The following is a 12,563-nucleotide window of genomic DNA, read 5'->3' as shown; positions in this document are numbered from 1 at the left end:
ACCAGTGGAGTCGGAGAGGAGTCGGAATCGACAGCAAGAACTGGCCTTCCAGAGATTAGCGGAGCAGCGACGGAGTCAAGTGAGTGCTGAATTAAGTTGTGCGCTGCGGTCTGCATTAGAGTCTGTTGTCTGCACGTCTCGGCTGAAGATAATTGTGTGCTGTATATAGTTGTCGTCTTTGTGCTGTCCTGTGTGTCTTCGTGTAAATAAACGTCGTTGTTTCATTTTCTACTGCCGCCTGCTGATTGAGTGTTCTCCACACCATATAACTCCCACTATCCAAACGAACCCCGGAAATTTCGTAACAATATCTTCTATTTCTTTTATAGTTAACTTTTCTCCCTTTCGGGTTGTAAATATATAATTTTAAAACATCTTTCAGATATATTTTTAAAAATAAACCAGCAATAGTGGGCTTATCATAACTTTATCACATGCCAATTAATAAAGATATTATCCAAGAGAATGCTTTGAATGGCATTGGTGTTCACTAGTTGGCTACAATATTTTTTTTCGTAAATTTAGCATTTTCATTGAATCTAAGGCGTCATCCTTGGCGCCTGTTTTGCTAATTATTCATTGACATGCTGTTAATAGTATCCAAAAGTCGAATTGTATTTTAGACGCGTTTTTCCCAAACCAATTGAAACAAAAATTTTGTATAAGACTACACTTAAAATCGCAAAATCAAGTTCTGCAACTGATATTTAAGTGATTGCATTTTTGAGTAACCGTGTTAACATATTTCTGAAAGAATAGATCGACATACCTTCAACCCCTAGATGGATTTTGCATTTGTATTTCGCTCAAAATTAGGTAAGTGTCTACAGTGTAGATGTTAAACCTGTGCGCGTATTTCTTTTAACCTAGCGGCCACAATTATTTCATTGTAACAGCCCATTTAGTTCCCTGGTGATGGGAGGGACATGGAGATTTGCATTTTTTCGCCTTCGAATCAAAATTAGAATGAAGAGAGCTGATTATGTTCAGACTCTTAATAATGTATTTGGGTATGATTGATTTCCTCGGTACATATTATTTAATGGTAAAAGACTGGCGATTCGTTGGCAGAAAAAAAAATCAAATAAAATGTTTGATGGCAAATGGCATGGATGTTAAATGGCAAATTTAGAATAGAACTGCATAGAGCACCAATGCCGATTTGGTGTTCTATGCAGTTCTATGCTAAATTTGCCAAGTGTTATATGTGGTGAGATTTTGGCTCTTTCACCATTAACTCATAAGAACCAATTGCGCTTTCTATTATTTGGCTAGCTGCCATCTTTAGAGCGATTCCGCCGGTGCACGGGAGCTGTCAGTTCTCTTAGCTACTGAGTGAGCTGTGTAATTTTCCGATGCCCAGTAATGTCTCATTAATTTGTGGAGACGCAATAAAATCATGAAATTTGTCCGCCTTTGCAGCTAACTGCTATAGCTCGCCACTTAATGCACTTATAATATGTGTATGGTAATAGGAAGACGTGTGAGCCAAAGAGATTTTAAGAGTGCATCTTCAGCAGTACTTCCCGTGCATAGTAAGTGTGATGAATCGCCAAGTTCTTCACCTTGCAGCAAGGTTCGTATTTTCGATTCTTAGAGTGAGATTTTTCTCCAACCATATCGTATGGTTTATCATTAGGGGATTGACAACAATTTCACTTATGGAAGTTAGGATATCAGCATCAATTGCTGCAACGACGGCTTAACTTATTTTTGCAAAGGAAAACTGCACCTCTAATCTACACTCGGTAGGCAGCCCATGCTAAGAAAGGCTGAAAAATGCAGTTCGGTCGACGGCAAGTAACATACCACTGTATTGTATTTTTTCCTTACAGCACATGCATTTGCAGAATTTGGCGGTTTTTGGCGGGGAAAAATTGATCACTCGTCATAGAATAATTTCGAAATTTTTTTTGCTCTTTGTTCTTTCTGAGGCGAGGTTGTGTGTGTTATTTTTTCATTTTAATGGTCATTTATTTTCTATAGTTTTCCAAATTTAGGCACGTTGACCTTTTTTTATTTTACCATGTTTCATTGTGTAAATATCCACCATTTTTATACGATACGCAGTGAAAAAAAATTCAGGAACGCCAATAAGGCAATTTATAGCCAAGCATGGAATGCTTGAATCTATCTTATGAAAATGTGGCAAACATAAATCAGTTCCTTTCTACGCATGTGCTGCCTACTGACCGTCTTATAATTGGCCGAGTGTAAACCCGGCATAAAAAACCATAATGCTGAGTTTATTTTCCCTAATGGCAGTGGCTTAACTCCCATATACGCGGTGTGGCTACTCATTCAATTTCGTTCATATCGGAGAAAAATATATACACGAAATGAATACAAATAAATAGTTCTATAAAAGCAAATACTCAGTGTAAATTGCAATATAAATTTAAAATAAGAAACGATATTGCCTAAGAGACACTTTTATGAGTACAACTAGAGCACACAACACATAGATATCGTAACGAGGTATTGCAATAAATCGAGATTAAAAGAATTTTAAGAAAAATATACTTTAGTGAAATATGCTATAATGGTAAGTGAATATTAAGAAAAGAAACCTTACCGACCGTAATGAAAACAACTCAGACTCACAAGAACATTCATAATTTCCCTCTCTGAGAGTGAAGAAACATGCACAATTTAAACCATCGAGATTGGTTTCCTCCAAGATTTCTCGCACATTCTCTAATAAACTTGCCATGTCCGACTACGCCTTATACTGCACTGGTGTACAACAGTTAAGAAATATTAACTTTTAGTGTGAATTTTGCATTTGTATGGTATTTATCGTGTCATTCTTGGCGAGTTTTTTGGTGATCAATTCTTTTCCATGCAGATAATATTGTTACAAACCTGTAATTTTGCTTCCCAGTATGACTAGTGTTATCGCAAGAAAGACAGGATGTACGATCTGTCCTGTGCGTGCTGAGCGTCAATGAACTCAGAACTTGGCCACTAACTTGGTGGCCATTTGGCGACTTGGCGACGAATTTGGTAACTTTGGCTACAAAATGGATCATACTGGAAAGTTCGAGAATTTTCACGATCAATCCATTAGGAATCGAGATACACCCTGATTGGTCTGGAAAATTCTAGCACTGCCTCCCGGAACTATAAAAGACAGGTACTCTCAAGCTGCGGGGAAGTCGTGTGAGAGAGCAGTCGGAGTCGCCGACAAGTAAGTTTTCGAGAGGATAGCGAAGCAACGGCGGATTGCCAGCATTGTGTGGATCGAGTACTGAAGTGCTGTGTGCCAAATCCTGTCGTCTACTGTGTTCGTCTCTGCTGTAAATATTTGTCGTCTGTGTACTCGTCGTCTGTGTGCTGTCCTGTCTTCGTGTAAAGAAACGTCTTTGTTTTTCTACTGCCGCCTGCTGATTGAGCGTTCTCCACACCATATCACTACCACTATCCAAACGAACCCGGAAATCTGTAACAATATTATCCAAAAATAGAATTTGCGTTTTAAAGACATTTTTCTCAACCAATTGGAATAAAGATTTTACACAAAATTGCACTTGTAGTCTCAAAATCCCATACCATATTTGATAGATTTCACCAGCAGACAATCACCCCTTTGCTGGATTGGGCTCAAAATTAGGTGTCTACCCTATGAATGTTAAATATGTGTTCCAAATCTTATCAGTCTAGCTCTTTCCGTTTTGCAGTTATCGTGTTAACTCATATTCAAATAGCCGGACAGACAGACTTTTCCTAAACGGATTTTTCTCGAAATTTGATAGAAATTTTTAATTTGGCGTAAAGACCATATACCAAATTTTAATAGTCTAACTCAAAGCATTTTTCATTTATTTTTGTCACACATTGAAAGACGGACGGACTTTTTCCAAAAATGTGGTTTTGAATTCAGGAATGTCTAGAACAGCAGATACGTCAAAATCTCAAGTTCGAATTTTTGGACGATTATTATACTTTATTATTTGTATATGAGAAAGTGAAAACATAAATACAGTGGAAATAGTTTAGCATCTTATTTCAGAAACTTCGGAACAAACAATTTTTCACAGCCAGACAGACGACTGCGCATATGAACAATAAAATGCGCATATGAACGATTCACATGGATAGTCATATCACTGACTCTCCGACCCTCCTGAAGGCACACGGATAATAAATACTGAATGACCGGACCGCAGCAACAGCAAAATTGACTGGAACTGTGGTTGAGTCCTAAGGGCCATCACCAGTCACGGTACAACCCTTCCCTAAGGAAGTACGTCCCGTCATCAATAGGAAGCTAGATTCCCCACCTTTTATGTACCCACCAGGGTGGCGAAATTCAACCACCATGCCGGAAGCATCTCATTCTCATTTCGAGGTGCCCCCCCCCCCCGTGAGGAGGGAGATTCACATGGATTGTCATATCACTGACTCTCCGACCCGCTCGAAGGCACACGGATAATAAATACTGAAATACCGGATCGCCGCAACAGCAACATTGATGGGAGCTGTGGTTGAATCCCAAGGGCCATCACCGTCCACGGTACAGCCTTTTCTTAAGGAAGTACGTCCTGTCATCGATAGAAGGAGCCAGATTCCCCACCTTTTATGTACCCAGCAGGGTGAAACGATCCAACCACCATGCTGGAAGCATTTCATTCTCATTTCGAGGTGCCTCCCCCCCCCCCCGAGGGGGAGATTCACATGGATATCTTTTCGAGAAGTTTCTTCTTCAGAGTTCACTTAAAAGTCGCCATTACGGAGTTTGAGTATTTAAGATCTCTATTATTTAACATGCAATCAAAAACGTCATTTACTAAATAGTCATAAAAATTTGTACGTTATCTATCTCAAAATAAGGTTTATGTTCTGTATTATCTGATTGCTAATGTCGCTCACTTTATTAGAGTTCCGGATTCTACGCAATAAAATAGATATTCTTAACAAAAGCAAGAAGCTAACAACCATTTTTAAATCAGCATTTCTTTTTTTTAATTTATGGAATCTTACAACAGCGTTGCCACTTTCGCTAAACTAAAAAAAAAATTGTAACAATCGTTGCCATTTATTTAAAATTTTGAATTACAAACATAAATATAACAATATTGAAGATAAAAATATTATCTTTTTAATAATACTAATGTTTTAACCAACAAATTAAATTTCTATTTTTAATTATTTTTTTAAAAATAATTTAACCATATTTATCAGCAATTTAACTCGTACGAAATAAAAATATAATTTAACCTGCAAGAGACGTAACGCGTGCATGGGGAAAAATAGCTTTTATCAACAAGTTGCCATAACATTGACAAAAGCTGTTAAAAAAAATACGTTAAATATTATTTCAAATGGAATAAATATAAAATATCATTTTTCTAAAAAGTTAATGCAAAATATAACAATCTCCATAGTATATGTAGCCATTAGCGTCTTAAATCTAGTTCACAATAAGGAATTAACTTGTGTTAAGAAAATTGTGTTTCTATTGTATTATCCATACTAAAACATTTATTTTAATCAATTGCCGAAAAACACTGAGCGTTTGAAAATACAATGAAAGTTGGAGAAAGTAAAAGTTTTGTATTATTGCCGAAGTTAAGCCAATGGTTTTGTAGAAATATAAATAATACAGTTACAGTGCAAATATAGTTAAAATAAAAATTACATAATGAAATAAATAGCTAATAAATTAAAAATAATTTTTCAATTTTGCTGCTGCCAATCTGCTACACTTTGTACGTTTTATCTCAATGATTGCAAAGAATAATTTTGCAAAAAAAAAAAAAAAAGTTTATTTTTTCCAATTATTTAAATATATTTATCAAATTTATTATAAAACTGTTGATGCTGTAAATTTTCACTGTTCATTTCCTATTGGAATGCTAATTTATTTTTTAAATTGTGAAGTCGGCTTTTACAGTACAACTTTTAATTAAAAAGAACTGTATCAATAATTAAATTTGATTAATATAAATGGCTTTCTTCTAAAGATTTGAATCCTTCTTTTATCATATTTTTGATTTTTCAATAATTGTTACAGTTATTTTTATAAAAGAAAGCTCAATCCAAAAAATTCTGTTTCGATTTTCTAAGTGACATAGTTACTAAAATAATTGGACTAAGAAATATCTAGTGTTATTAGCTAACGATGATACTACACTCATTATTTAACTAAGCATCGATTTGTTATTGCTAAACAAGCGTTTGGCAAATAAAAAAGAAATCGTTTGTAATTATATGAAAAAAATAAGATAATTTAAAAAATGAAAGACAAAAATTATTTTAAGAAAACATATCGTCTGTTCCAATTCTAAATTGCATTTATTTGAATAATTTTTTTTCCTGTAATTAATAACGGCTATTAAAATTTTAAGACTATCTAAAAAATAGATTTATTTTATTCTTTTTTATTTCCAATGCTTCGTTTAAAACTAACATAAAATTATGACAACTGCAGAAGCAGAATTATTTTTTAAAAAATAGCGTATTTCTGAAAAGAAACATTATAATCGCGCAATTTTCAATTTCCCGTAATTTATTGTTAAATAATTTTTAACTTTTCCGTATTTGCTCTCATATATAAGGCATTAACGATATATATTTTATCAATTTTACTTTTTTGTAAAAATATTATTTATGTTTCGGAAGAAACTTCAACACAAAATCCCTTTAGTTTTTATTAATTTCTGATATACGATAATAAAAAGATAATAATTTACTTACCAACATTTAATAATTAATTTTAGTTTCTAATGGTTTTAACTCAAATTCAATTCTTTAAAGAATTATTTGCCGATGACTTCGTCGCCAAATTATTAAAAAGAATTGTTATGTTACATATTTTTTTTTATTGAACTTTAGTTTCTTTTACTAATTGTTAAAAAAAACAATTGATTTACGGAAATTCCATTTTAAAAAATAGTTTCATTTGATTTTCAAAAGAACTGAAAATTCCAATCCTCGAAGAATTTAAATTTCAATGAAAATATTAGCAGCTGTTATTACTTAATAGGTAGATTAGCGTCAATCATTTCCCAACAGAATTAATTTTGATGGAAGAACAAAAAAAAAAAAAAAATATTAGTTTATAACACAAATATAAGCGTTTGTTTTCAACGAAATATTGCATAATCCTTTCGATGAATTTTATTTGGAAGACGTAACAAAAAAATAAATAAATAAATTTCGCTTGAAATTACTCTGTATTGTTGCAAATTGTTTTCGTCTCAATTTCTAACCACTTTGAAAATATTAGTAGAGTTGATTTAGAATGCTATTAATACGAAAGTGAAAAAGATCGTTAAAAATAATAAAGAAACAACAAATTTTTACAAAAACACAATGGTCAAAATATATATAGTATATATATATACCCTTTACTGAACATATTACCGATACATATAGCATTTTAGTGCCTCAGTCACAAATAATGTATTCGTTTGGATCTCAAGAATCACATGCAATTGTATAACAAACTGTTAACCGCTATATTTGAATAGAAAATCATCGAAATTAAATGGTCATGTTTTTTTTTTTAGTTTAATACAATAACATATTCCAGAATACTGATCCGAATATGATTTTTCTGAAATTTCTAAACAAAAACCGAAATCTTAGAAATTTTTGTTGCTATCTCCGGGATTTGAATCCGGCAAATTTCAAATGGATTATTGTACCTCAGAGCTTCTTCTTTAGTCTACAGCGGACAACCTCGTCGCCATTTAACGAAGCAGTGTCGACAGGATTTGTTGGGGCCAACTGCTGTCTTTAACATAAACCGTCCATAATACCGAACTGACGTCCTCTTCGAAGCAATTGGCCCCCAGCCACTGTACCTTTGAGCTTTCATCGCTTGTGTATTTCGCTCCAATATCGTGATCAAGAGGGAAAATTAACGGCGACAGTGCCCTTTCTTTCCGTTTTGTTGTAGAAAAAATCATGGCGATTACAATAGCAACATACATTGAGAAGGAAAAATGCGCATTTATCCGTTTCTTCACGAAGAAAGGTGTTGCCGAAGTTATATATACAATGAAACCTGCAATCCGCAGCAAATGCCGTTGTTTAGTGTTGTATGTGACCCAACCGGACACTGTCCACCTCTTATCAAACATTTGGGAAGCGAAGTTTTGAAACACCATCCCTCCTCTTCAAAGGTGTAATATTTGAACGTCGCTTTTCTACAGATCCTGAGTTGCAAAATTGTGGTGTATGGACGTCCATATAAGAATCCTCTTCTTCAAGATTATATTCGATTTGTAAACCGTTGGGATAAATACCATTCAAAGCCAGCAGTTATATTGTTGTTTATAATGGCACTTGCCATGGACCAACTCGCTGAAGAAGTCAGCGATTTTAAATCAAGGAAACGTCTCTTGTTTTAGTAGCACCAACTAGAGCCAAGAGTACGTCTTAGCTACTCACGCATCACATTCGCTTGCACAACCCCTTTTTATAGGAGGGGTGGTGGAACATTCACACATCTCGCAGAGAGAACAGATGAAGAACAACCATGCCCGAACCGGGACTCGAACCCAGGAAGCCCAGATCGCGGTGAAGACGCGCTACCCCTATGCCAGGACACCAGCAGTAGTTATACTGAGATACGAAATCCATTTCTAATCTCTTGGTATGTATATCTGTTGTCTGAAAATATAAATATAGAGAAGGTTATTTTTTTTTTTTTACTTGCTCTTTTATACGATAATACTGGACTGTGCCACCATTGATAATCTCCCCTCTATAACATTATGTTGGCGCATGATAATAAATGCTTGGATTTTATATGATCATCATGTGTGAATATTAATTTATAAAATAAAAACAGACAATTTGGAAGAGATTTATGACGTATTTTATTATTTATAATAAATATTTATATCTCATAAACAACATTTTTAAGCTGATGCAGCAACTTGAACTTATCAATCACTGAAAATATTCAAAGGTTGATTTTTCACAAACTTGATTTCGAGCTCATCATGGCAGCATCTGGCATTTCTTGTTTTCATCTTCCCAAGTTATTTGGTCTATATTCGCCAGTTTTTGTTTGACGGTTACCGTTAGAACCTGAAAAAATATTCATAATTAAAACAATATTAAAAAAAAAGCTAAATAAAAACATTGTATTTAAGATAAGTGATTACATAAAACAGTCGTTTTTTTTTTTAACGAAATTATGAATGTTTTTACTTAATATTCTTAATGTTTTATTTTTAATACTCTTAATTTTTGATTTTTTTTAATAAAACCTTTAAATTTTTTTTCTGAGCTTATTTTTTGGAAGTTACACTGATGTTTAAATTTGCGTTTATATATGTTTTAATGCTATTTACATTTTAGATGCTATTTTCTTAAATTATAATCTTTGATAGAATTTTTTTACGAAAAACTTCATAAATTAAAATCTAATGTATATATATTTTTTCAAATTTGGTACAATAATTTCTCAGTATGTTCTGTAGTTACTAGAGAATAAGTAATCTGTGTTTTAGAAATATTTTATAATTTTTTCAGTGCTTTACGTGTTATTTAACAGCCGAACACAATATTTAAATAATAGCTAAAACCACAACTTAATCTTTAGTTCAGGAACTAATTAATATATTTTGAGAGATATCTGTAAAATTTTAAGCGAGTTATTTGATAAATCTCTAAACTACAAGAATTTCGCTTTATATATCTTTTTAGACAAAAAAGAGCCATTTTCACAAAATTTTAGAAACATTTTGCCATTTTACTAGTATATATTTTTGTTTCATAGATGCTTTTTTAACATCTGTTTTATGCAAATATTCGAAAATATAACTATTTTCAAACGTTTTTTAAAAAAATTCATCCTAAACTTAGTATTTCATAATTTTAACGGAAGAATTTGAAACTATATAACTCTGATCACAATAATACTTTTATAGTCATCATATTAGCTTCAACTATCTAGACCCACTAGAATCCTCTCGTTAAAGAAAAGAAAATAAATTATGTTGTTGTTATTGTTCGATACAGATTTCTTGAGCACATATTATGGAACTCACGTTCCATCTACAAAAATATACTAGCATATAAACAAATTCCAGAACTGTATATTATTATAGGTATATCTTCTGACTTACATTGGATGTAGTGTTGACAGAAAAATTGCTGATGCTTTGTGAACCAATTTTGACAGCTTTTGCTTCTTTCACCTTGAAAACGTGAACTTGATGCACAAACCAATCAAACGATCTACTTTCACCGCCTGTTTTCTTCACACTGAGACTACACTAAGAATTACATGAAATAATATATTTCAGTAAAAAAAATGTGTACAGACATGATATTAACCTACATTTGCATGCCTATTTTTTGCGATTTCTAGTTCCTAAATTCAAAAATATTTAAATGTAAGAGGAAATTTACTCTTACTTGTTTTTCCAGGAACTTCTAAAACAAAAGAATTGAGGTATTTCAGCATGAATTAGTCCACATAAACATTGAAATCATTAATCCACGCATTCTCTATTTTAATATCTTTTTTTTATTATTTTCTGGACGAGGACACATGCACAGATAATTATTTTCAAAGATTTTTTTACATATTTCTTCTCCTAGAATTCTAATATTCTTGATTTCTTTACATAGCATACAACCATCTTTTTTTCCGTTCTTACACTTCACCAAAAAAATTAAGCCTACTTTTGTTTTTGTGGAATCATGAGATTTTTTCTGACGTCACCAGTGCGCGCGTGCGCATAAGGGCTACATCATAAGCCAGGAATTCCAACATCCATGTTTAAAGCTCTCCTATTCTATACGATATTCAGTTTTCTCAGAGTTGATTTTAAGAGCAAGTAATGTAAATGGTTCGCCATGATTTATACTTCTATTGGTTTATAGCGTTGTACTCTCATCCTTTGAGAAGTGTAACATAAGAGTAATGTTGTTGATAATTCTGAGTTTTTGTGACAATGTTGTTTTAGTTTTGGAATAAAAGTGGATTTATTGATTTCTATTCTTTCAAATTATCATAAAGGGTGATGATTAAAATGACCTAGATTTAGCCAAAAATCAATCAAAAATGATACAAATATGAAGAAATTATTTTTCTTCATATTTGATCCGCCATTTCATTCATTAACGGGCATATATTTCCAAATGAAAAGAATATTTTAAACCAAATAAAGAACTATATTTTAAATTTTAAGGTCAATAAATATACCGCTGAAAAAATTACGAAGTGCAGGCTCTTATACATTTTTCTGATTATATTTAATCATATTTAGTAAAATATTCTTGACATAATAGAATGTTTTAAAATTTACAGGTGCTTGCAGGGATAAATATCTGGAAGATCAAGCTTTGTTCTACAGGTTTTTTTTTGCTGTAATTTTTTTTTTTTTTTTTTTTTTTGCAGAAAATATTTAAATACGAATCGCATACTGATTACATATGAATATTTTTCAATCTTATCTACATATAAACTGGCCATTTTAATAAAAACAATAACAACACGAATGCACTTAATTTAGTATGTTATTAGAAACAATCTGCTGTGTTACAATATTCATTTTACAGTTCATTTGTCATTATTTATATTTTAGAACTTTCATTCCGTTTTACAGTGATGAAATCGGGTTCGAGATGGCGCTGTATGACAATGTCAGCATGAGAGCAGATAGAAAAAAAACTTTAATTGTTAGTTATAAAAAAAATATTTTTTTCTTCTTTCTTTTGTGTGTATGTATGAGTGTAAAATCGCGTTTCTTTTCAGGAAAGACACCTATATAAATGAACTTAAAGAGCAAAAATATTAAATATAAATATGTAAGTAAAAAAATAAAGCAAAAAGCGCGACTCGAACTGAATACCAGCAACACACGTGTCATTCATATTGTTCCAAACCAGAATATTGAACCGCCCACCCTTGGATACAGAAGTTTAATTTATTTATTCTAATAGTTATAAAAAATTTTTTTTCGTGTAAAATCATGTTTCTTTAGGAAAGGCACTTATATAGATAAATTTAATAATCAAAATCTTATCTAAATATAAAATTTAATGCAAATTGTTCGAGCCGTTTCCAAGATACACGAAATAAATTTATATATATATACAAGAATTGCTCGTTTAAATTTATAAGACTATTCAACGAGCTGTCTTAGGATCGGTGGTTACTTTCTAAACATCCCTTTTTAGAATATAATTTAGGTGGCACGTGAATATAGAATCCTATTAATAAAAATTCATTTTTAAAACATGGTAAAGATAATAAATGGCAATAAGAATTTTCATATTTTTTTAGGAATCTATGTCATTAGTTTATAAATCTCATCATCACGTATAAATTAAATGCATTCCAGAAGTGGTTAAAACTTGAATAAACTTAACTCGATACAATAAAAATACAATATTATGAATGAAATTCAATTTTCTGTTCAAATTCAAAAAAAGAATGAAAAAAAAAAACCTCTTTAATGAATGAATAAAATCATATTTAGAACCAAGTATTACAAACAGACGATTTTTTTTTAAAAAATATTTTCTTAAAAATGATAGGAAAAAAACTAAATAAAAAAAAAAAACAGGAAACGTAAAATTTTTTATCAATC

At 31.9% G+C, this 12,563-nt stretch overlaps 1 protein-coding gene across 1 annotated transcript in view; it reads right to left on the bottom strand.

Moving 5' to 3' along the window:
- Positions 1-8,824: 8,824 nt before the first annotated feature.
- Positions 8,825-12,563, bottom strand: part of LOC129957645 (maltase-glucoamylase-like) — an 84,361-nt gene continuing 80,622 nt past the window's right edge. The window contains exons 23-24 of the mRNA XM_056070081.1: positions 10,089-10,238; positions 8,825-9,045 (exon numbers count right to left, since the gene is read on the bottom strand). Coding sequence (XP_055926056.1) covers positions 8,956-9,045; positions 10,089-10,238 — 240 coding nt within the window. The 3' untranslated portion in view covers positions 8,825-8,955. The remainder of the gene's footprint in view (positions 9,046-10,088; positions 10,239-12,563) is intronic.

Source organism: Argiope bruennichi, chromosome 11 (genome assembly GCF_947563725.1).
Source record: "Argiope bruennichi chromosome 11, qqArgBrue1.1, whole genome shotgun sequence".
Classification (NCBI taxonomy): Eukaryota; Metazoa; Arthropoda; class Arachnida; order Araneae; family Araneidae; genus Argiope; species Argiope bruennichi.
This window is presented reverse-complemented; position numbering and strand designations above follow the sequence as displayed.